The sequence below is a fragment of the Trachurus japonicus genome, chromosome 1 (genome assembly GCF_045865225.1).
Source record: "Trachurus japonicus isolate A0001 chromosome 1, Traja_1.0".
Taxonomy (NCBI): Eukaryota; Metazoa; Chordata; class Actinopteri; order Carangiformes; family Carangidae; genus Trachurus; species Trachurus japonicus.
The window spans coordinates 4872162-4898274 of record NC_140907.1 but is presented as its reverse complement, the minus strand read 5'-3'; the positions used below and the strand labels follow the sequence as shown (position 1 = coordinate 4898274).

Here is a 26113-nt window from a genome sequence, read left to right as displayed (position 1 = left end):
TTTTACATGCAAAAATTATATTTTTGTGAAAAAACATGCTTTCCACAGCATCATGAGGTCCTCTCCTTCATGACCATGGGGAAATGGAAGGGGCTTGAAAACATAATGGTCAGATGACCATAAATGTGTTCCGTTTTCTAGATACAGGGGGTGTCTCACATTACCCGGTGTCTCACATTACCCCACTCTCCCCTACTTGTCACGTCTCACTGTTTTTACTGTTTCATTGTAATGTATTTGTATTAACTGTTTGTTATTTGGCTCAGGCTGCACTTGTAAATAAGAATACATTGCTTGCCTGGGTAAACAAAGGTTAAATGAAAAAAAGAAGAAGAAAGAAACAGAAACAGTCTTTTATATCTCAGCAGCTATTTCTTGCATTTTTTTCAGGATGAAAATCAAATTAAGTCTATTTATATAGCACTTTACAGCATCTAAAATGATGATCAAAGGGCTTTGATTATAGACAGTGCAGTTAATTTGTCAGGGGATATGTCTAGAAAAATGGGTTTGCTTGTTTGCTTGTTATTTTAGATGGCTAAGTTGTTCTCATGATTTTCTTTGGAAAGCTGATAATATTTCATGATGTTAAATTATTCATCACTTTACCGGCACACCTTCTACTCGTGACATTGTGGTCAAAGGTTGGGCAGAGCAGTTAGCTGCCACAGTTCACCTTCCATCCAGATCAGTTTTAGAAAAAAATACATTCCAGTGTATTTGTCTGACAGAGTTTATCATTAATATAACTTGTAATATAACTTATATTATTTGTTAGCATCATCATAGAGTCACATCATAGAGTTACCATAAAATAGACCAGACATTTCTCCTCTGTTGTCTCACTTGTGAAATTTATGATCTGAAAAAAGAAAAAGAAAAAAAACTCTAAGTGGACTACTAGGGTAGGGTATTGCTACCGCACTGTGATCCACTTTTAAATGAACTTCAGTATAATGGTTCATGTGAGGAGATGTAGTATTGTCGATATTGTCTCAAAGTAGAGGGATAATTCAGTGGTGGATGGAATCTGTCACTGTACATGACTAAAAAAAATATTTCCTCATTCAAACTTTTGTTTAAACAATTTAAAGAGTAGCCTACAGAAAGGGTAGGCTATGTAAAATGGAATGAAAGCATATAACAGCACATTTAATGCAGTATTCTCTTATGTCATGTCGGCTGTCTGGTAGAGGTTAAGCCAAATTTGGCTACTTTGTATACACTTATTTAATACTTACATCTATCAATACTACAAAGTTTAGTAGGCTATTAAGAATTAGCTCTGCATTGAACAGGAGTAAATTTAATGTGTGTTATTCTCCACCATGTTGTCTGTTTAAGTGTGTATGTTTCTAATGGCCAAATATATAATGAATGATGCTCTTGGGTGTAATTGATCATATAAAAGAAAGTGGAGTTCTTCAGTCTCACTCATTTGAAACCCACAAGTCTTTACAAACACATCCAACACATTCCATTGAAGAAGCGACAGGACAAATGATTTTGTCCCGCTAACGCGCCCTCTGGTTGGCTGCGTCAGCTGTCAGTCAGCAGCCCTCTGCCCTCTGATTGGCTGTCCCTCTCTGTCAGCCTGGAATGCGCCGTGCTTCAGTTTGGGTTGGGATGGTCTCTCCCTCCCTCCCTCTCTCTCTCAGTATCTACAGCAGTGGGCCACTGTTATTGATGTTTTTTGCCTCGACATTTCCATGGTAACTGTCCAGTCTAAGGTCTGATCAGCAGCGAGCAGTCAAACGGAGAGTGAGAATGGAGCCGGAGGAAAAGAACCCGGACCCTAAATACGGTAAGAGGAGCCGCTCGGTACCGATTTGTCCTCGATCTTTAGATTTTTCTCTAAACGGGCGAAGAAATGGAAACAATGAGTGTAATGGATGGATGGGTGTGGACCTCATGGGTCGTATGCAGATCTGCAGGCATCCTCATCCTCCACAGCCAGTTCCTCAGGAGGCAACAGCTTCATTATAGGACACTGTGCGTTAGATTAGTTTTTAATTAGACACCTACAATAAATGAAAGCAGCGTGTTGTTCGCGGCTTGGTGTAGATATGACTGGTTTGATCGCTTTAAATGGCCTATTACAAACTAAAATAGCCTACAGCTCCTACAGCTCTAAATGATGGTGTTTATTGTAGATAAATGCCATAATATGACTGATCTTATCTTAACAGCTCATTTGTCTTATTCTGAAAAACATGAGATTAAGGAAACACATGCATGGATAGCATATTTGATTTATTGTGTTTTCCCCTGGGCCTAAAACCATTTGGATTGACAAATGGTTGTTTCACAGATACACACACACACACACACACACACACACACACACACACACACACACACACACACTCACAGACACTTGCACAAACCTGCAAACACATGTTTACACTGATTTTTTGCATGCACGTTCTATGGAAAATTCTTCTTCTATATAAGACAAACACATGACTCATTGCCGGCTATTTTGTGTGTCACACATGCATTTTCTCCTCCAGCACTAACAGGCCAGCCTGCAGCAGTCTGCTGTGTTCCTCGTGTGTCTGGGATGGGCTGTGGTTCATATGGACTGCTTAGTCATGAAGTCTTCATAACCCGTGTTGTTCTTGCTTTAATACCCCCATGTCAGTGTTGTTACATGAGAGCATGGCCTCTGACAGCAGAGCTGCAGACCCCAGTCATCACACTGGTATTTCACTAATACTGTCTGACTCTTGACTTATTACATCTTTCACAATATAAGATGCTTCCAACAGCCCACACCCACAATAATCCCGTCCCGTCCCATCCATGGAGCATTTCCTTGTTGCTTTCCTGTTACCACATAAACAGCTCTTTTTCCTCCCCTCCCCCACGAAGGCTAAAGGTCGAAAACCACAGTCCTTTTAAAACCACTGAAGGTTTATAGGATGCAAAAACAATAAAACAATAGAAATTCAAGCACATTTTAAACAGTGGTTTGCTCAGTCAGCTGTCCCTCTAGTTAGGGCCGCGGGCAATCGCACCGGGCACTGGTCCCAACAGCTATGAAATAGCTGCAGGGACCAGTGCCCGGGCAAAGCCCGGGCACTACTGTTATTGTGTGGATTTTTTCTTCTTATTAGTGTGACTGCTGAAGCAGTCACACTATTGTTCTTCTGTTTGGCCATTTTCTTCCGCCTTTTTACGGTCTTCTTCTAGTCCTTCATACTTTGTGCTATTTCAACAATTCATATATCAAAACGTGCAGCTTTTTTTGAACTTTATCGGCATTACTTTTCTCTTTTTAACTATTTATACTTTTTCAAATATTTAACTTTTTCACAAAAAATCTCACATTCATCAAAGTCTCAACCTCTCTTCATCACAACTCCACTGTAGTGTAGGGGGTAGGGTAATTGCTTGCCACCCCTAAGGTCACTGGTTCGAATCCAAGGGAAGAATTCTTGTTATGTTATGTTGAATTCTGCTCTCCTCCCCCGCCTTCAATTGGTTACAGGTGTTTGTTATCTCCTTGATTACTCATACCAGTTTGCAGCACATCATCACATTACAATGAATGACAACAGTCTTGAAAGCAGTGTGCTCTCTGTAGCCGAGTGGCAGAGTAAAGGTTTAGTGATCATATGGTTATGGGATCCTCTTATCAAAGGTTTTCTTTACCCCTCACATACTGTCTCTGTCTGTAGCCTAGTGGTTAGCTTGCTGGTCTGGAGACCTGAAGGTTGCTGGTTCAAATCTTGTCTCAACAACAATTATAGTGAATTATTTTCCCAGTTGTCCTCTGTTGACTTCTGATAACTTGCTTCATGTTGAAACTGCTGCTCTCAGCCTGAAATTCACAGAAATTTTCATTCTAAGTCATTCAAGCTTGACTCTCAAGCTTTCTTGATGTTGACAGTGTGCAGATCATTAACAGACAACAGTCTCTGCAACTGTGTGTGCACTGTGGCCTAGAGGCAGAGTGGAAGTCTAATGACCATGAGGTTGTGGGTTCGATTCCGACCTTGGTCAAACATTTGTATGGTGATCACTGCTTGCACTATTTGCTAATTCTGCAACAGCATTCAGTTGCTATCAGCAGTCACACCATTTCCATTCTTGGAAATGCTTTTTCTAGTTATTTTTCCACTTCCGGCCAACTTTCGATTCGCTACTAGTCCTGCAACTCGAAGAGTTGCAGGACATATTATATATCAAAACGTGCGTCCTGATCGGGATCGGTGTGCTATTACTTTTCTCAACAGTGTACGAATTATTCGCGACGTAAGTCGCGAAATACTGCGCAAAATTTTTGCATGTAAGTCAATGGGACGGGCGGGAAAAAAAGAGCGAAAAAGACCAATCATCGGAGTTTAACAAAAGTCTACTGCTCAGGCATACTTTCACCTAGAGACTCCATTTAAACTTTAAACAGTAGACACAAGTCTTGTGTATTGTCGTATTACTCCACGTTTTGATAGGTCATATAGTTTTTGATCAATCCCTGATCAATGACCATGATCATTTTTGGAGAAATTATGAGTTTATAATGGGTGTGTATTGCATGGAATGTTCGTGTCAGAGTGCGTGACATCATCGGTTAGAGTGGGAGAGAGTGAAGAAACATTCTGTATTTTTTCTGGATAAATTGCCACCACGGCCACAATTTTCACTCTACACACATAATTTTTTCAGAATTTGTAAGACAAACTTGTTATCTCTCATGTCATGTGCTCAAAATATCAGAGAGACTTACAGAATTGACAGAATCAGCCTCTGAGTGCGGCCACGTCTGTCTCTGCTCCTCATTGAGTCCAATACAAATATTTTCTGAGAGGAGCAGAACGGCCTGATGTTTTAAAACTGCCAGCGTCGCCAAAATATTTACTGTAGAAACACCAAATCGTACCGAAATTTTCAGGAAGTCCTTAGAGCAACGTTGATCTGTGTTTTGTTCTGATAGGAGTTACCGTTTTCTCACCCTAAGCCTAATTGTGAGACCGGTTTAGAGGCAGAAAATGGCTGTTTTTCTCCACGTTTCTGTCTGTCTCAGCCTGCGGGGGCCCCTATCGCCGTGGTAACCTCTTTGATCCTCAGGCCAGAGCTCGTTAACTTCATAAACAATCCAGCTGGCGCTCGTTTAAATGTTTATAAACACAGACACAGCTAAATCAGACTGACACAGGATGCAGCTACTAACTAACTATGTGTCAAGTCAGTCACACACACAGACTCTAGAGCCAGCTTCATGTGATTACAGTCACACACACACACACACACACACACACACACACACACACCTTCATGTGATTAAAACACAGTTAACGTGCAACAGAATTTAAACTTAAACCATGATTTAATCTGGTTTTAAAGTTAAACCTTGTTGGTGTCACACACACACACACACACACACACACACACACACACACACACACACACACACACACACACACAGGTAACCTAATGTGGTTACAGCTCCTCCATATCAGTGCTTATAGAAAGATGATCATGTGTCTGTCTGATCAGCTCTGTCTTGCGCTTAAGATCGTGGGTTTGATTCCCATGTTGACAGAGATGGTAAAATCGGCAGTAGCCCCGCGGCCCATTCAAAATTTCCCGAGAGGAAATTTTCTAGTTTCCTCCTACTGTTACTACTACATTTCCCCTCTGTCTGGACCTGTGTGCTTCCAGGCTGGCAGGCAGGCTGCAGCCTGCTCTGGGATCAGCCTCGCCCGCTCTACCCACTCAGCAGACAGTGTCAAGAGGCTTCCAGTCAATACCAAGCTGGCACACGCTCAGATGCATTGCCACACACACACAAATACACTGCTGGTAAATGTTAAACAATGGTCTCTTATCGTTCTGAATGCTGCCTGTTGCTGTTTGATCCAAGCAGTCACTGTGAGGAGTCGAGGGAAACGCTGATCTGAGCCAGTGGTTGTCAGTTTTTTATGTATCTAACAGTTCAGAGAGACTGAGATGTGTTTCTTCTTTTCCCTCTTAGAGTATGTACTGTAGGCCACTGACCTCGTAAGTGGCTGAGATGGAGGAGTTTTTGATGTAGATGCAGCTGCCTGATACTGTTGCTTCTGAAATTCTATGAGCGCAATATCAATCATCCTCATCTATATGTCCTAAATAGAAAGGTAATGTCAGGAAGAAGAGCACAGGAGACAAAATGTACTCAATTTGCACTCACACACACATACACACACACAGGCACAGACAACCGCAGTGGCCACTAACCCATTAAGGTAGCCAGGGAAGAGCTCATCTGATAACCCCTCTGGGCCCATTAGTGATTCACATCAGTCATGACATCATCACTTCCTTTAACGCACACACTCATACACACTGACAGAACTACAAAAACACATCTTATTGTCAGTAGAGGCAGAGTCGCATTTATTCTAGTTTTGGATTTTATACCTTGGTCATTTATAGAGAATTGATCAGGATTTTTAATAAATGCTCATCAGGTTTCAGTAACATTTGGCAGACAGACATGAATGCAGACTGAGACTACCTATAGTTCCCTTGTGTTTTCATGATCAGTGTCCCTGGTGTGTGTGTAATGAACTTCCAAAGGAACCCAGATTATCCAAATGTTGGGAGCGGGACATGTACTGCAGCAAATTGACATTAGTAAACCACTGTCCCAATTACAAACACAAACAAGACCATTAACCAGACATTTGGCAGCCTGTACGCAACAACAACAAATGCTTTTCTGCACAATCAGAGATTGTTTGGAGGGACAGAACAGGCATAGAGTCGCCTGTTGCTGCAGCACTAATGGAGCTGTGTCTCTCACATTCACAGATGGTCCTACAAATGAAAGGCTGATGGAAAAATCACTCCCAGTGTTTGTCCTCTTCAGTATAAAGAAAGAGAAAATGTGTACACATACTGTAGGCAGGGTGGAGGAGTCAGACAGACAGCAAGCTCTTTGGTTAACAAAGATATCTCAGTACTGACATTGGAATATAGGTAACACTTTACTTGAATAGGTATTCATAAGATTGACATAAAACTGTCATAACCATGACATAACAGCTGTCATAAACATCAATGAATACTTATAACAGCTGTTGTTAAGTGTCATTCTGTAAGTTATGTCACTTTTGATGCAAAGTTGACATTATTTGAGATGTCCTTGTCATGAGAACTTGACATAATTTTTTTAAGTTTAGCAATTAGGTCTGCTATGACAGTTTAAATTGTCTTTATGTCAAGTTGTCAGAACAAAAACATCTCAAATAATGTCAACTTTGCATCAAAAGTGACATAACTTACCGAATGACACTTAATGACAGCTGTCATAAGTATTCATTGATGTTTATGACAGCTGTTATGTCATGGTTATGACAGTGTTATGTCAATCTTATGAATACCTATTCAAGTAAAGTGTTACCGGAATATATTTTATAATTAACTGTACAGGTGACATTTTTAAAAACAATACATTCTAATTGTAAATTACATATATTATACATCAATACTGATAACATCAGTTTGTGGCATCAGCATGAACAATAGTAGAAAGATTTGTAGCGCAGAAACACAAAGACTCATTTTGAGCAACTGAGACCAAATTTATTTTTATAGCTGTAACATCCTGCTCTGGATTGGTCACCTTTTTTATATAAAATAAAATGATAATTTATGGTATGTTTGCATGATAAAACCTGGAGAAATTCAATATATTACAGGCTCTAATGCAAGTGAAATAAACTGGGTTTGCAAGGAGATGAAACTGTGTTCAGTAGATGGTATTTGGTGCAGGCTGTGGGCACATCACATGGCAGTGGAGGTGGGCAGAGCAGACCACAGTCACATGCCACCAGAGAACATGTAGGACTGTCTCATATCTGATACATCTCATCGCGGGCACATGTGTGACAATCAGCCCGATGTATCATAATCAAATTATTGTCTGGATGCACAAAACTATTCCAAGAAATCTCTACGCACTGTTTGGAAAGTTTAAAAACACTTACACAGGATATGTAGTCAAAACAGTGGTTACAGTCCAGTAAATACATCTGCAAACAGAAACAGGAAGCTGAGAAAATATCGAGAGGACCATTAATCTTTATACGTAGAAGACGTCAGACTACAGTGAAGGGAGGGTACAGCTGTTGCTCTGTGTCCTAATAGACATTTTAAAATAGCTGAATTAAGGAAACACTTAAACCATCCATTTAATGGATTGAGTAAGAGCCTAACCTCTTGTGTTCAGGTCACCAGTTACCCGTTTCCAGGTTTTAAATGCATAAAAGTACCACATAAATTTGTTTATAGCATCAAGGCTTTTTGGCTTGGTCAGGAACCTCTATTTAAACAAAATAAAACAAAAACAAAAATGTTCACAACATTCTAAAATGCTCTGGTTAAAATGATGACATTTGTGGTGTTAGGGTCACTCAAAACTAATATTATTTAGGCCCCTGGGAGTTAAAACTGAAATCATAAGTGCAAAACCAACCTTTTCATGGATAAGGAAGTCTAACAATGTAACCAAGAGATGAGAAACAAATGAGATGATAAATAATAGTTTCTAGTGTGTTTTACAGCTGGTTGAAGACTCAGGTCAGAACTGACCCTAACACCATAGATGGTAGCAGAAAGCTAACAAGAGGAAGGTTACATTGAAGCCAAGGGTCATACTGACAAAAAAGGCCCAGGGGCCCACACCAAAAAAATATTAAAACCAATATTTTCATGGATAAGGAAGCCAAACAATGTAACCAAGAGAAGAAAAACAGATTGAATGAAAAAAAAATGTATTTAGTGTATTTTACAGCTGATTTAAAACACGGGTCAAAACTGACCTGAACACCATAGATGGCAGTAGAAAGCTAACACAAGACAAAGGCTAAAATAACTGTTATGATGACTTTGATTCAAAGCCATCGTCACCTACTGCTGCAGCTAACACGCCCTCTTAGTGTTGGCTAGTGTGTGTGTGCGTGCACGGGCGCCTGTGTGTGTATGTGTGTGTGTGTAAACTGCTAGTTTTGGCAGCAGCAGATTCTCAGGCGCCATACGTCTTTGTTGTGTTTGAGCTCCTCTCTCAATTCTCCCATCAGTGCTTTTTTTTCTGCTGCAATTCCCCCGACGAGCCCTGAACCCTGAGCCAAGAGCAGAGAGGCAGGGAGTAGCTACGCTGACACAACTCTGACTGAGCGCTCTGAAAGGAGGAAGTGAGGAGTTAGAGGTCTGAGAACCCAGACCTCCTACAGGAAGGAAACTTATAGACACAAAGAAACTGTCATACAGTGTAGACGGAGAGGAGTCTATACACACGTACATGACAGAAACTCTGAGAGCAGTGAGGACAGAATGACAAAATACGAAAGAGCAGGTACAGTAGCCTACTGTAACAGTCAGTCCAGCTGGATTCATTTGGTTTGTTGTTGTTGTTGTTGTTGAATGTCTTCTTGATGTGACTACAGTCTGTCAGATAGAGATGACTGAAGGCTCCTTTCCAAATTGTGAAAGCTAATGGAGACACAAAGTGTACTTTAAAATACAAAGTCACATCTTTCAGTTGTGTGAGCAGCAGTGTGTGTGGGTGTGTGGGTAGAGGATGTGTGATGTGTGTATCCTGTGTACATGTTTTTGACGCAGCAAGCGTCGTAACAGTCGGTGACAACAAGTAGCTGAGCTCCACTCTGAGTCCGTAGCAGAGCATGTACAGAAAAAAAGATGATCTGAAATGTTGCAAAGGTTGCGTGATGCCACACAGCACCGTGGCAGGATGTGTAGACTGGTTATCTGTGTGTGGAGGATGTTGTGTTTACATGTGGTGGAGGCAGCAGAAGTCTGAACAGCACAGATGAAGAAATCCACGTTCTTGTTCCTCTTCTTATTCCTGCTCATGTTGACTCACGTTGTTGACTCATGATGATCTCACCACAGACATGTTGGGCTGGGTTGATGCTTCTTCTCTGCCGCGCCAGAGGTGTTACCATGGCTGCTGGCTGCTGGCTGCTGGTGATGCCCACAGGGAGCTCACTGTCACTAGGGAGCCATTTTGTAGGTTTCCTGGGCATAACAGTGAGGCAGAAGAATCCCTTTGTCCTGTCTCTGTCAGTACATGGGCTTAAAGTATACAAACACTTTGACAGTGCAGTTAATCACAATAGTGTCCATGACACACTGTGGATTAAACGCAGCTGAAACTAATCCTCCTACAGTACATGAAGGTAATGTCTGTTGTTGTAGTCGGGCCTAATTTGTTTTTTATAGTTGTACAGCTGCAGTTACTGTTTGACAGTGATGATGTATCTGAATCTAATGGGGAATGCATCAAATCACAAGATTTTCAGTTTTCAGTTTGGCAAAATCCTAACAACTGAGCAGCTTGTCAGACAAATGTCTGCTTGTAAGAAAAAAAAAACTTGCCAATTATTATTATTTATGTGTCCAGTGATCAATCAATTCATTGACCAATTCTTTAAATCATATACATTCACACTCATTGTGCCAGTGTCTTCTCCACTGTGGCATATTTTTATTTTTCATGTGATGACTGATAGCCTCAGTACTCTGGCCATCAGGGACAAACTGTGCTAGAAAACAGAAAAGATCCAACACTGCTGATCAATAAATCACTATCTATTAACTGAGAAAAGATCCAACTTTGCCACACATTCAGCAACTAAATGGCTTAGTGAGGGGGATTATATCACAGTGATTAGAGACTGAGAAAGGGTATTATAATATATTATATATATTATAAATGCTGTTTTCACAAGTGTGAAGAGTTTAGCGCGTTGCATGGCAGTTTCCACCATCAGTGTGTGAATGTGTGTGTGAATGGGTGAATGCGATGTATGATGTAAAAGCGCTTTGGGTATCGTTGCAGGTATAGTAAAGCGCTATATACAGTAAATACCATTTACCATTCTCCATCACTTCTAAAGTATTTTTTGGGTGATTTATAGTATGATAGTATGATACTATACTAGATAATATTAATGGCAAGTGAGAGGAAATTGAGGGAGAGAATGGGGAAATGACATGCAGTAATGTATCACACACAGTGGCGCCAGTGAACTGCTGTCATCTGATATATAAAAAAAACTTGACAGCTGAAAACTGTTTGTGCAGTTTCAGTTCATTTCCAACCAGACCACAATAGACACAATTCAACAAGACCGTTACAGTAACACAACAAGAACAAACAAGCAAAACAAACAGTAAACACTAACATATCAATACAGTAAATGTATTCTGGTTTGAAATAAACTGAAACTGAAAACTGTTTGTTGTTGCACTGGACACATTAGTTTGATGTTTTACATTTACATTGACACATAATCAATATTAGAGATAGAGAACACTCCTCATTATAACACACAGTTAAATGTTGTTTCTCAAAACATGGCCGAGTGATGGGTCATTTTCATACATGTAAATTATCCATGACTTGCTACATCTTAACTTAAGCTGTGGGGAATTGTTTCTCTTTAAGGTGGTCATTGAAATGAAGCCAAAGGTTTTTGGTAAACCAACACATGTCAAAATGAGATTGAGGTTAAAAAAAAAGTCTGTTTATGAACCTGTGGTCTCTCTTTATCACCAGGGGAGTCCAGAAAGTTTGATCCAAACTTCAAAGGGCCGATCCACAACAGGTGAGACATCTGTTCTGACCACTCACCATCACTCCTTTTCCTTCTGTAGTGCCAGACGACAGTAACAGTTTGTCTCTTATCCTCTGTTCAGGGGCTGCACAGACGTCTTCTGCTGTATTCTCTTCATCTTGGGATTGCTGGGCTACTTCGCTGTGGGTATCCTCGGTAAGCCAGAGCCTTCATCCCCACAACACTACAAGTACTCTTTCATAGACACTTCAGTGCTTAGACACATGGGTTTAGAGGATAACCTGCTTTTGAACACCTGTACATCATATATTTTAAAACCAATCACCAGAATAGTTCACTCACTGGCAAAACAGCAGTGTCATGTCTTTGTCAGGGTGCTGTATTGGGTCTTTTACACTTTGTATAGATACATGATTTCCTAGAGAAATATAAACCACCATCAGCACTAACTACATAAAATTACAAATAGTGAAGTGTTGTATTTCAAAAGCACTGATCATCACCCCAAAGATTTGAGTGACAGTCCGTGATCATGGCAACAGAGAGAAGATTTGTGCTACATATTTTTAGTTAGGCTGGCATCGAAGGTCACAGTGGTCTGCAGTATGTTAATAATAATGATTTTATTTATAGAGCACTTTCCATCAAAGTGCTGTACAGTTACAGAACGTTTAAAAACATGTGAAAACAGACACAACAATAAAACAACAGTTCAAACATGGATGACAGAGAAGGCAAAAACACCTACTCATACGTGACAGTATACAAGTGGGTCTTAAGCTTAGCTTTAAAGACCTCAACTGAACATGACTGCCTGATGTCCAAGGGAAGACTGTTCCACAAAGTAGGTGCGCGGAAGGAAAAAGCCCGCTCACCTGCTGTTTTTTTATTCACCTTTGGGACACTCAGGTAATCACTCGCCTGGGAGCGCAAAGGTCGTACAGGTACATAAGTGTTAACAAGATCTGACATATAGATCGGAGCAAGACCATTTAAAATTTTGTACGTCAACAACAGCACCTTGAAATCGGCTCTAACCCGAACAGGGAGCCAATGAAGAGAGGCCAATACAGGGCTGACATGTTCATAGCGGGATGATCCGGTCAGCAAACGGGCTGCTGCATTTTGGACTAACTGCAGACCACAAAATTACAAGTAGTGAAGTGTTGTATTTCAAAAGCACTGATCATCACCCCAAAGATTTGAGTGACAGTCCTTGATCATGGCAACAGAGAGAAGATTTGTGCTACATATTTTTAGTTAGGCTGGCATCGAAGGTCACAGTGGTCTGCAGTATGTTGTGTAAGTGTGTGTGTGTTTCTCTGTGTTGTTAAATTTCAAGACATTATGCTTTGTCTATCTGCTTTCTGAGAATGCAACATGAATGTCTGTCCATGTCCTTGGCACGGTATGAAAAGAGTCTGTGTTTAGGAGCTGAGGTTCAACTTAAATGTTGTTTCTTAGTTCAAAAAAGCACAACCCACACTGTATGCTGCTGCTGCCTTTTATCTATCACAGGTTGTTGGTTATTTTATTGTTTCATTGATGTTTTATGTACAGTAGTATGCTGTTGTTTTATCTAGTTTTTGGCTTGTGTTGGTTCATATTTTAATCTAGTGTTTTGCTGCTTTGATGAGAGTAAGGCAAGGCAATTTTATTTGTATAGCCTGTTTTTACAAACTGTTTGTCTCAAAGGGCTTTACATGGCATCATAACAACATCCTCTGTCCTTAGACCCTCACATCCACTGAGGAAAAACTCCATAGAAAACCCCTTTAACAGGGAAAAATCAGAGAAACCTCAGAGTGAGCAACAGAGGAGGGATCCCTCACCCAGGACGGGCAGACGTGACATAGATGTTGTTACAGACAAGAAAACAGTTTATAGTTTATGACAGAATGTGGGAAACATGGAAATGTTAATAACAGCTGATGGAGGCAGCTTCTGGTGGGAGGAAAGGCAGGGAGAGCAGGCCAGCTTAATGGGAGGACTGGATGGCAGACTGGTTCATGGGAAGGGAGGGCAGGCGGCGGTTGGTGCAGAGAGATGGAGCTCCGGTGGATCTGTGGAAACACAGAGAGAGTGCGAGACACCAAGGCCAAACTACGAGGTGCAACAGATAATGATAATGACAGTTCAAAATGTGCGGAGAGGAGAGCTACCTGAACCAGCCCGGAAGGTCTTAAGTCTAGACTTAAATGTAGTTAGAGTGTCTGCCTCTCTGACCCATGGAGAGAGCTGGTTCCACAGTAAAGGAGCCCGGTAACTGAAGGCTCTACACCTCCCAGTCTGTCAAGCTGAAATTGTGTCATTGGAAACTGCAAAGACAATAAAACATTATTGTCTAACGCTTATGGTCACAGAACACATTCAGTTTAATGTTACTGGAGGCCCTGCAGTAAGCATTTGTCAGTTGGTTTCATGTGCATGTCTCTGCTTGCAGCCTGGTCTCAGGGTGACCCCAGGAAAGTGATCTATCCCACCGACAGCAGAGGAGAGTTCTGTGGACAAGCTGGAACACATCTGGAGTGAGTGTCATGGCAACATGATTACTGTGGTGATCACTGTAAATACACCAGTTTAGCTGCAGTTTATCAAGTACTACTGTAATGTGATGATGTCCTTCATTTGGGTCTTGGAGACATGTATGTGTTATCTTGGCCTAATTATAGCTTTGTTTCACTGTTGTTCCTGTTCAAACAGGAAGAAGCCTCTTCTGTTCTACTTCAACATCCTGAAATGTGCCAGTCCTCTGGTTCTGCTGGAGTTCCAGTGTCCCACCACCCAGGTCAGACACACAATCTGCCCATCTCTAAGATTATATCTTATGTATGTGTATATCTCGCATTAAAGCTTGTCATGATTGTTTGCTGTGTCCAGTTATGCGTGGAAAAATGTCCTGACCGGCATCTTACCTTGGTGAAAGCCAAGGTAGGCAACAAAGAAGACCGGGAATACTACAGACAATTCTGCAAGGAGGGTGTGGACTTTGCCACAATGGTAAATAATTAGATAATTCACTTTATTCATATCATATACATGTTTAAATGACAAATACGTTTTAAATAGATACACCAATAACTACTTTCTTGCTTTACTCAGAGTCCTCCTGAGATCCTGAGGGATGGCTTGTGCCCTGCCATGTTGATGCCCAGTAAAGCCTGTAAGTGTTGAAGATTTTCACCCACACAACAAGCTGCTTTGTCTTAAACAAGTAGAGCCATATAAACACTGATCATCTCCCCCCTCCCCTTCACAGTCACACGTCGCTGCCTCCCTGCCTTGGGAACACTGAAAGGTGGGGTGGTGGTGGTGGGCAACGAAACCAGTTTTGATTCTGGGCAGGGCGCCAGTATCAACGCCACTCAGGTGTTGGAGGCATCAAAGTGAGTCATTTTCACTGTATGAAAACATGTACAAATACTGTATACTGTACATACAGTATGCAATAGGATGTCACAATTACGTGTTTTCATGATTAATCGCGGTATTAAACGCCACAATTACTTAATCGTAAAGGTTCCTAAACAACGTCACCTTCCAAAAAAGATTATGTAGGAACCATGTCGGCAGATCAGCGCAACTCGCACGGAATGAAAACAAAGTTACGCAACATTATGAACGATATGAATCATCACCTGCGGGATAACGACCTTGCTTTGTACCCCAGAGTAAAGGTAAATACACAGAAACTGGGTTAAATTATGTTAATGTAAATTTAACATAACACTGAACTGGTAGGAATTTAAATGTTAGCGCCTCATTTGTAAGAAGAAAAAAAAAGATTAAAAAAACTTCAAACATTTCCTCAGAAGGATTAATAATTGGTCCTATATTACTGTAATAGATACTAATATAATATAATAATCGTGATCATTTCTCTGACAATAATCATACCAAGAAAATCCATAATCGTGACATCCCTAATATGCAATGATGATGATTTTAGTCTTTAGTCTTCTTTAGTGTGTGAGATTGTGGCAAGGCTCCTCCACACGCTGCCGAGTGATCAGGCCTCAAATGTACTGTATGTTGGAAAGAACTTTTTTATTTATTTTTTTTAATTTTATGAGGGTTTTTCTTTTTCTTTTTTACAGTAACAAACAGACAAATCACACACAGAAAAAGACGAAATAAAACAAACAAACCAACCAACAAACAAACAAAAAACAAATTGCCCATTTTAGCAGGTCTGAGTCAACTAGGCAAGGAAAGGCAATTTGCGGGAACTAGAGAATATAACATCAGAATGTAAAGTTCCAAAGACCTTACAGAAAAAAGGGAACAATTGAAGGTATCCTTACCTGCTAAGATAGTTACAAAACAAAACAGAAAAAAAAAAATTATAGGGGGGCAGTCCAATAACAACAACAACAACATAGTTGACACTGAACTTTTAGCTGCACATTGGTGATCAGATCACCAGAGATGGATGTTGTGAATGTTGACACCTGAGGCTTTAAACTCCATTCAGACCTATTGATGGATAAACTAGCTATCCCAGTGCATTAAAAGTTATTATTTCAGTCTAAAAACTTGTCCCTTGTACAAAAAACAAAAAACGTATGACTTTAACCTTTTTTTTTCTTTCCTGGCCACCATTCAGTGTTGAATTACAGTTAAATTGAAATCTCTTTGGTCTTAGACTATTAAAACATAGAGGTGGACATCAGTCATAACTGTTTTTTAGTTCTAGAGAAAATGATGTGTACTTGCTGCAGCCTGTACGCCGTGGTTCTGCTCTCATGCCCACGGGGGAATGCCCCGTCAGGCAACTTTGTCAGTTTCCTGACTGACGCTTTGTCAAACACTTTGTTAGTGTTACCTACATGTCGGAGCTGATTTTATTTCCATTTCCTTTCATCGCAGGAAATCAAATGTTGTTGTTGAAGCTCGCCAAGTGGCCATGAGAATCTTTGAGGACTACACTCAGTCTTGGCATTGGATATTGCTGTAAGTCTGAGCACTCTGCACTGGTAACAGGATGTGTTTGTAGATTATTTTTAAAATAAAAAAGACTTTTAGAAAAATATATACATCATATACACAACTATCAGTTTGTTGTCTCTAGACAGAATAAGTCACCTCTGCTGTTGTTTACACTTACACTTATTATCATGGCTGAAATGTTGAAGAATGACCATCACTTGGAAACCTGAAAATATCCATGAACACAACTGAAAGATCACAGACTGAAATGTAATAAGACTGTTGTTCATCTGTTACTGTGTTAAACTGTCCTCTGTCTCTAGTGGTCTGGTGATAGCCATGGTCGTCAGCTTGATTTTCATCGTCCTGCTGAGATTCCTGGCTGGTGTCATGGTCTGGGTCATGATTGTTTTGGTTATTATAGTCATTGGATATGGTGAGTCTTCATCCTTTGAAAATGATAAGGTTGCATGTATTGAAATGAAATTGAAAACATTCTAAATATTCAACAAATATTTGTAGGCATTTTCCACTGCTACATGGAGTATGCCAGTCTCAAAGGAGAGCCTGGCGCTGACGTCACCATCCGTGACCTGGGCATCCAGACGGACTTCTCTGTCTACCTGCAGATCAGACAGACTTGGCTGGCCTTTAGTAAGCACAGACAGACATGCTTTTATGGAATTATGCAACAATTTATAGATTATAGTATTTATAAATCCTATAATCTGTTTCATTCATTATTTTACAGTGATCATCCTGGCCATTGTGGAATTCATCATCATCCTGCTACTCATCTTCCTCAGGAAGAGAATCCTGATCGCCATCGCTCTCATCAAAGAGGCCAGCAGGTTAGACTCAGCTGGAAATTTATCTCAGTCTTGTATTTCTCTCCTGGGTTTTCTGAAGTAGAACGGTACTTGGACCAGCTCACTTATTTTAAAGCCGTACCAATAAAGGAGGAAATTAATGTTAGTTAGCATTAGCTTTTAGTAAAAGAAAGAAAGGAAGAAAAAAGGCATCAAAATTACATTAATGTACAATACTAAGTTATGACCAATTTAAAAATGCATACCGCTCTGATTTTGTTTCAGCCAGACTTTAACATTTTTATTAAAAATCCTGATGTCTCGGGTTAGTTTTATTTTGGTTGGTAGTGAGTTCCACAGCTGGGAGCCCTTCATAGAGAAGGCTGATTGCCCAAAGGAGGTCTAGATTTTACAGTTACCACTTGTTGTTCCCTTGGTGATCCTATCACTATTTTGTCTGCTAAAAAGACTGCACAGAACATCTAGTGCCAAATTCTGCAAACAATTTAGCAGCTGAAGAACCAGATGTATGTATATGCAGGCTTCTTTAAAGACCCACTCCCGTGAAAATCGTGTTTTTTGAGCTTTTCACATGTTCCTGTGGCATTTTTCTGATGTTAGAGGACATAGTAGCAGGGAAAGAAGTGCACAATTGCATTTCTGAGTTTTTCTGCCTTCAAACTGCTGTGAACCACTGGCAGACGCAAACTGGCAGTTTCAGGGAGACTGGAGCTGACGTGTCACAGCTCCAGGGGAGGGCACTAGTGCTACAAGCTCCCGCCCCGCTCTGCATCTGGCTCAGAGGTGAAAGGCTTGGCAGCTCGGTGTAGCTGTCAAGGTATAACAGGTATAGCTCACCTGGTAGAGCAGCTTGCACCGCAAGCAAGGACTATGTTCCAGTCTGGGATCAAATCCCAGTGTGGAGTTTTACGCTAAACGCGCTGAATCTGTAATTGTACAATGTCCAGCTGTCAGCAAGCGGGGGTGGGGTGCAAGGAGGTGGCTGGGCGGGTGCAGAGCAGTGCAGTCTCCGCCCACCCTCCAGAGGTGCATTGCTAATGTGCATTGCTGATGAGCTGGTTTTAACATTACCGAAAAGGGTCGCGGGAGTGGGACTTTAATACAACACTTAAACCATTGTTTTCTTTTTTTCAGAGCCGTGGGGCATGTGATGTCATCTCTCTTCTACCCACTGCTGACCTTTGCCCTGCTGGCTGTGGTGATTGCCTACTGGGCCATCACCGCTGTGTATCCTTTCACTTTTCAGATGTTTGTCAAGGACAGTCGGAAAATACATCTTTTAATTGTTTACAATTGTTCCCTCCTTTGACCAAAGTAGCAGCTGTAGCTTGGATAGATCCTCACCTCGTTGTTTCCTTGACAGCTCTGACCAGTTTCTTGTCCACCTCTAATGAGCAGGTGTACAAAGTCTTCAACAACTCTGAGTGTGAGTACTCACGAGAGACCTGCGACCCCAAGGTATGTCTCTTAACGCCTTAGAGTCACATTACATTTAATATTAGAAAATTTCAGAAATACTAAAGGCCAAAGAGCCAACACAGTCTGACCCATTACACTTTTAATTCATCCTGCTATACAAGGATAACATTACAGTTTGCTGTATGAAGAAATCTGTATAGATAATCCTACCTAACCTTCCTATTCTCTCTTTCCTCAGACATTCAACACCTCCAACGCCTCAGCTCAGTGTCCAGATGCAGAGTGCCTGTTTGCCTTCTACGGTGGTGAGACCCTCTACCACAAGTACCTCATCCTTTTCCAGTTTTACAACGTCTTCCTGTTCTTCTGGTGCGCCAACTTCGTGACGGCACTGGGCCAGGTCACTCTGTCTGGAGCCTTCGCCTCTTATTACTGGGCCTTCAAGAAGCCTGATGATATTCCCGCCTACCCCATCTTCTCCTCACTGGGACGCGCCCTCAGGTAAAGAGATGCATTTGTGTTTTCTTTGTCTCAGGTTTGTTCACATGCACCTAGATATATAAATTCATTGCTTTTAAGATAAGATACACTTTACTTATTCCAAGCTGGGAAATGACTGTTTTTCAGTGACAATATGTTTTCATAAACAAATACTATACGGTTAATGTTTAGTGCGAAGTTGTCATACTAATATTTGTCTTATCTCTAGTTAAAATGTAATTCTAGTCAAAACAAATCTAATTATACTAAAAATAAGCCTAATAAAAAGTAGCTTGTTTTTTTGGACACTTTTTATTTCTTTCAAGCATATTTTCACTTGAAATAAGTAGAAAAATCTGAGTGGAGCAAGTTTTTCTTTCTTATTACAAGCACAAAAAAACTGCTTTCACTGGCAGATTTTTCTACTTATCAAGTGAAAATTAGTTTGAAATAAATGAAAATGATCTAAAAACAAGTTAATTTTTAGGTGGTGAGTCTTATTTTAAGTGGAAAGAGATTAGCTTTGACTAAAATTGAGGCATTTTGATAAGAAATAAGACAAATATTCTTGGAAAGAGTTTGAGTTTTTGCAGTGTGTGGGTTATTCTCTCTGTATACGACAGAGGGGAAGGTCAGTGGGTACCGGCTCAGCCTCCTGTGTGATGGGAGAAGAGGGTTTGATGCTCACAGTTGGCCTCTGTTTCATCCTTTCGTTACAGATACCACACAGGCTCTCTGGCATTTGGCTCTCTGATCCTGTCCGTGGTCCAGGTCATCAGGGTCATTCTGGAGTACCTGGATCATAAATTGAAAGGTCAGCTGATTTATCAGAATAAAACTAGTACTAAATACACTTGGGTGTTGAATGACACTGTATCTCTTCATTATTATCCTATATTCATCAGTAACGATGGTTATATGCATTTATAATTATATTGTTAAACTGAATGTACTGCTGGTGTTGAATGCAAAGCTATAAATCAGAATAATCTGCAGCTTCAGTCACAGCAGACCTGGTTAAAGGGATAGTTCAACATTTTGGCAAATTAATAATCCCTATAGTTTTAGGAGTAGGTTTGTTACCTAATTGTCGGAGCAAGTTATTTTTAGAACTGATATTCAATATGCTACAGTGGCAACTATTGTCCTTCGTTACTGTTAACATTTATTTATTTCCCACACACCTTTAATAACCTCCTCATGCTCATATGTCACTTTGTGCTGAAATGTATTTTCTGATGTGTTTATGGCAACCAGGATATTTATATTGTATCAAAGATAGAAGAAGAAGCAGCACTCGTGTCCTTCTTATTGACTTTTTATTGCAAACTGCATCAGCACTTACAACACACAGACCGGTTTCCACAACGTTTTCCTCAGTGTGTAACCTTAAACAGGAAGTGATGTACTTAAATAGCATACACGCAGCTGTGGTCAATCACTCAATACCATGAAGTCGTACAAGCAGCAATAATAAAGAATCACAAGTGGAATCACAGATATTTGACAAATATTAGAACAATTAGAAAAACGCATCAAGTGTTCAATTACAATATACCCAAGAACCCATAAGTAGACGTCTAAAGTACCACAGGTATATAGAACAATATTGTTCAATTTTTGGCCGTGAACCTCTTAAGTTTTTTCCTTAAGGTTTTTTTGGAGAGTGCGTGTTTTTTCTTTGATTCGTATACTATAGTATCAAATATACCAATGAGTATAAATACAACCCAAACATAGGTTAATAGACAGTTGCTGCTTGAATTTGTTGTTGTAAACACATGCTTTCCTCTCATCCTGCAGGTGCTCAGAACAAGTTTGCTAAATTCCTGCTGAGCTGCATGAAGTGCTGCTTCTGGTGTCTGGAGAAATGTATCAAATTCCTTAACAGGAACGCGTACATCATGGTGAGCCCTTGTAACTCAACATAGTTATATGAACAATGTGCTATGTGATGGGATTTAAAAAATGAATTCAAAAAATGTCTTTTATCTAGATTGCAATCTATGGAAAAAGTTTCTGTACCTCTGCCAGAGATGCCTTTTTCCTTCTCATGAGGAACATCGTCAGGTTGGGTTTCATTTCATTCATGAAGCTACTGACAGTCTAGTGTGATTCCATGCAGTCTCATATTCTGTCCTGTGCCTGCTTCATCTCAGGGTGGCTGTTCTGGACAAAGTGACTGACTTCCTGCTGTTTCTTGGGAAGCTCCTCATCGTTGGCATTGTTGGTAAGGGAGCTTTTATTTATATTTATGTAGGCCTACACCAGTGGAGAGAGATCTGCCTTTGTTTCTTTTGCTACCCACACATTCTAATTCTTTTTCTCTGCACAGGTATCTTCTCCTTCTTCTTCTTCTCTGGAAGAATCAAAGCAGTTGAAGATGCCGCTCCGTCTCTGAACTACTATTGGGTGCCAATATTGGTAAGAATCAGTCACATCTGTGTGATTTTTTATTTAGTTTCTATTGTTTTATCTATTTCCAATATTTTTATCTTATGCTTGTTCACTGTTTTCTGTATGATGTTTTTTTCATTTTTGTCTTAAAGGACAATTCCGGGCAAATTCAACTCGGGGGTGTATTTTCCTAACATTTTAGGTCTAAAAGAAGGAATCTGAAGATTTTCAGTTTATTGCTCCTGTTTTGCGGTAGTTGTGTCTGTCCCCGCATCGCCACGGCAGAAATGAATGGGAGCGGATGCAAGTTCCGCTGCTTAGGCTGTTTACATCCCTCAAAGCCGCAATTTTTTCCACAGACAGCGTCAGATGGCGACTCAAACATGCACCCAGAAGTTTATTTACTTCAAGCAAGCCGACATGTTTGTAAAACTAGATCTATTTCAAAGTCTCCCGGAGTCTCGCGCGAGACCCAGTTGCAGTGCTTGGTGTGTTCACATGCAGTGGGAAAGCTACCGTTTGTGTCATAAACACAGGAATATCAACTCTTGACTTGCTTCAAGTAAAAAAAACTTCTTGGCGCATGTTTGAGTGGCCATCTGACGCTGTGTGTGGAAAAAAATTGCGGCTTTGAGGGATGTAAACAGCCTAAGCAGCGGAACTTGCATCCGCTCCCATTCATTGCTGCCATGGCGATGCGGGGACAGACACAACTACCGCAAAACAGGAGTGATTAAACTGAAAATCTTCAGATTCCTTCTTTTAGACCTAAAATGTTAGGAAAATACAGCCCGAGTTGAATTCGCCTGGAATTGTCCTTTAATTGCTTCATTATCTCAATGATATTGTATTTTGTATTTTGTGAAGCACCTTGTAACCCTGGTTTTGGAAGGTGATATAGAAATAAAGTTTATTATTATTATTTAATGAGCTCACCTATGGGCTCTGATGTTGTAGCACAGGTTTTGACATGTGTATTTTTCTTCCCCCAGACCGTGGTGGTGGGATCCTACCTCATCGCCCATGGTTTCTTCAGTGTGTATGCTATGTGTGTGGACACACTGTTCCTCTGCTTCTGTGAGTACCTTCCTTTCATAGCAAGATCTCCTGTGGATTGTTTTTCTTCTTCATGGTTTCAGGCTGAGCTGCTGGTTTCTTCTTCTTCCTGCCACGGTTCTGACTCTTTTTCTTCTCTTTGTCTCGTTTCTCCCATTAATTTCACTTTACTTTTATTTTCACATATTCCCTTTATTCCATGTTTTCATTTCCCCTCCTAATTTTCCATTAACCCCCAACCAAACACACTACAAATGCATCCCCGCACACTCAAAAAGGTGAGGATTTGGAAAGAAATGACGGCTCCTCTGACAGGCCGTACTTCATGTCCCCCGAGCTGCACGAGATCCTCTCCAAAACGAAACGACCGGAGGAGGAAGATCGTGACGGCGTCGAGCAGGCGGATCCTGTGAAGCAAGTGGACGAGGTGAAGCTGGAGGAGGAAACGCCTCTTCACCAGGAACAAGACGGAGAGATCCAACTGAAACAGCAGACGGTGCTCAAGCAGGACAACGAAGAGGAGCAGCCACTGCAGTCTAAGATCGATGCTGAAGAGCCAAACCAAGAGGGAGGTGTGAAAGTGAGTCAGGAAGAGGGGAAGGATGAAAAGATAGAAGACGTGGAGATGAAAGAAAAAGAAGTGGCAGAGCAGGAGGAGGTAAAACAGGGAGAAGAAAAGGTGGAGGAGGCGTCGCCGCCGCCAGCTGCCGAGGCTCAGGGAGAAGAGAGCGGTGAGAAAGAAGAGAAAACAGAGGAGTCAAAGGAAGAAACCCCTCCCTCCGCACCACAGGAGTAGATGTCATGGCAACATAAAGGTGAGGCTTGGTAAACCTCAGAAAGCAGAAAGAATGAAAGACCTGTCCCTACGACTTTGTGATATGGACCTGATAAATGTAACGGCATACAACAAGCTAAAGTTTCAGACGGCCTTGCTACTGTATGTGAGCGGCAGCGTGACGTCCGGCTGGAGGAGGATGAGGAGGATGAAGCAGGTCAAAGCCCAGTGCATCTCTGTAGCTTGAACAAAACGCTCTCTTGTGTTGGTTTTAGAACAGTGTTGGTTTTTATATCGTGAAGATCTGTAGAAGTTTGTGAGTGCTGAACCTGTGCCTGATTACTGTCACTAATATTTGTTGTCTTAATCCTGTTGATGAATGCACTACAGAACCACTCGAGTACTGTACACAGTCGGAACAAACACATCTCAGTCGATGGTGAACCCTCTTTCACTGTTTACAACAAAACCAGCTGACGCCAAAATCTTACAGACATGTTTGATAAACTACTGTATATGAATACTGGATTTTTTTTTTTCCCTCTGTGGAACGTGTGTATACACACAGTGGTGTATGTCTATGATGTGGTGTTTGGCTTCAGTCTTGTAGAGATCGTCGCCGAGATGGGATCCCATGTATTTGCCACCTACTTGCCTTGGTATTTCAGACTGAACTGGCGTAAGTGCTGTGACTGCGTCTCCATGACGCAGCCATCGTGACCTCTCAGACTCTGTGGACTCCACCATTGTTTACTGACTTCAACTACCTTGCTCTGTCCCTGTCCTCTTTCTCTCTCTCTCTAAGTGCTGCATGGTGTTGACTTGGCCTTCTGAATGCTCGCAACTAACATCTTAAGTCTCTGGATGCTTTTGTACTCTTTTTCTCGTTTGCCACTTTGTGAATTATGTAAGTTGATTTTCCACTGAAACTAATGATGACATTCCATATTAATGTCTGTAAATCTTGATTAAAGGTGATTGTATTAATCATAGTAGTTCTGTTATGGGTAAATACTGTATGTGTGCATCATGCATGTGTTTGGTGTTGGAAAAGCAGGTGAGTTTTGTGTTGTTTACAACAGAATCAGACATAACAGGGCTGATCTTGGATTAAAGGGGCACTCCAACATTTTTTGGTGACATCAGAAGTATAAGGCAGTAGTTGTAGATGTTTTTATGTGGAGCTTTCTGAAGTCCAAAGTGGTTACTTCTAGATGAAACATCTGCTGGAAAGGCTTGGGGTTGATAAATTACGAAGAACTAACTTAATTATTAGGATATCTGAGCTTTTACAGAAAAATAAGCAATTCTCTGTAACAAAGACCCAGCCCTCTCATGATGTGTCTAAACTCCCAGTACACCACTGATTTAGAGCACTCATACATTATTATCTTCTCATCATGCTGCAGTGATTTATGTACAACACCACCAACATCCCTGCTGGGTGTGGTTACAAGTTTAACAAAACACACACTTCCAACCAACAGGCCTCAAATTTTCATCTTTGGGGCAGAAAACCAGTGTCTTACAAATGCAGTAATTAACCTGCTGGAGTGTCCCTTTCATACTTACTGTAACATGCTAAAAGACAAAACTGATCACACAGACAGCACATAAATGCAAGCATGGTTACATGACAGCGCAGTGTTAGCATGTATGTCCCTCAACTTCATCTGTCCATGTCACAGTGGAGGACCTAGAGCGTAACGATGGATCAGCAGAGAGGCCGTACTTCATGTCGCAGAACCTGCTCAGCCTCCTGAAGAAGTCCAATGAAGCAGCCAAATCTGTGGATTAAGTGTGTGTGTGTGTGTGTGTGTGTGTGTGTGTGTGTGTGTGTCAGTATATGTAAGTGAATAAAAGGAGGAATGTAGTGCCATTACCTGTTATGTACAGAATAAGTGTACCTTGCCGTCACATGGGATTCATTTATTGTGTCTGTACATTATTGATTCAACCTTCTGATCTCATTCTCTCCCCGTACCCAGCCAACAAGTGTGATTTATTTAGGCTACAGAAGGAATTTAGGAGCATGAGTTTCAGACTATAGTTGATAACTATGTTAATGTAAGCAACGGTTTTCCTTAAAAGGTTGTAATTTACTGTAATTTTGTATGATACATTTCGGATTATGTTACCTTTGTTTCCGTGCTATGCATTTTATGTTGAAGCTTTATAGGGTCCAGTATCTTTCAACGAGATCTCCAGTTTTTTTGACTGATGTAACCTGATACATAAGTAAAGCTGTGCTTTATCAGTTTACCTAACATGTTGCACTCACCAAAGCAGATTTGCTAACTTGTTGGCAAGACTTTTCAAGCCTCAAGAGATTATACGACCCAAGTGGTTGAAGTTGAACTTGCAGTTTTTATAGCGTTCTTTTTTGATTATCTTTACTTAATAGAAAATATAGGCAAGATGAATGTGCAAGTCAGTGTAAAGTTTTATATTGCCTCTCCTTTGTTGTAAACTAATAAAAGTTTCTGTTGCCATACCAGTGTTCAAAGAAAAGAAAATACTGTGGTTTCTTCAATTTATTTGGTTGTTTGCTTTTTTCACTTCTGACCATTTTAGAAAAATCATGTTTTCTTATAATATAATCTTTAAATATTTTTTAGGTATGAAATGTGTAGCCTATA

At 40.7% G+C, this 26113-nt stretch overlaps 1 protein-coding gene across 4 annotated transcripts; it reads left to right on the top strand.

The window, feature by feature from the left end:
- The first annotated feature begins 1591 nt into the window (after positions 1-1591).
- Positions 1592-25990, top strand: slc44a2 (solute carrier family 44 member 2 (CTL2 blood group)). 4 transcript variants are annotated; one of them, XM_085796560.1, is made up of 22 exons: positions 1592-1804; positions 11570-11618; positions 11710-11783; positions 14032-14116; positions 14292-14376; positions 14469-14588; positions 14691-14751; positions 14848-14974; positions 16458-16541; positions 16841-16953; positions 17040-17171; positions 17269-17368; positions 18482-18574; positions 18721-18805; positions 19005-19267; positions 19966-20060; positions 21050-21153; positions 21243-21316; positions 21406-21476; positions 21582-21670; positions 22636-22720; positions 25163-25990. In XM_085796560.1, the coding sequence occupies exons 1-22, from the start codon at positions 1768-1770 to the stop codon at positions 25270-25272; spliced, it is 2136 nt and encodes a 711-aa protein (XP_085652686.1). In that variant the 5' UTR covers positions 1592-1767; the 3' UTR covers positions 25273-25990. The 4 variants fall into 4 exon arrangements, with proteins under 4 accessions (XP_085652686.1, XP_085652513.1, XP_085652763.1 ...); XM_085796387.1 differs by having other exon boundaries at positions 1615-1804; positions 22978-25990; XM_085796637.1 differs by lacking the exon at positions 1592-1804 and adding an exon at positions 9233-9343.
- The last annotated feature ends 123 nt before the right edge of the window (positions 25991-26113 follow it).

Coding starts and splice junctions, on each gene's coding strand:
- slc44a2 (XM_085796387.1), top strand. CDS start 1,768: ATGGAGCCGGAGGAAAAGAACCCGGACCCTAAATACG. Junction 21,154..21,242: donor ACAGGAACGCGTACATCATG/GTGAGCCCTTGT, acceptor TCTTTTATCTAG/ATTGCAATCTATGGAAAAAG. Junction 22,721..22,977: donor CACACTGTTCCTCTGCTTCT/GTGAGTACCTTC, acceptor ACACTCAAAAAG/GTGAGGATTTGGAAAGAAAT.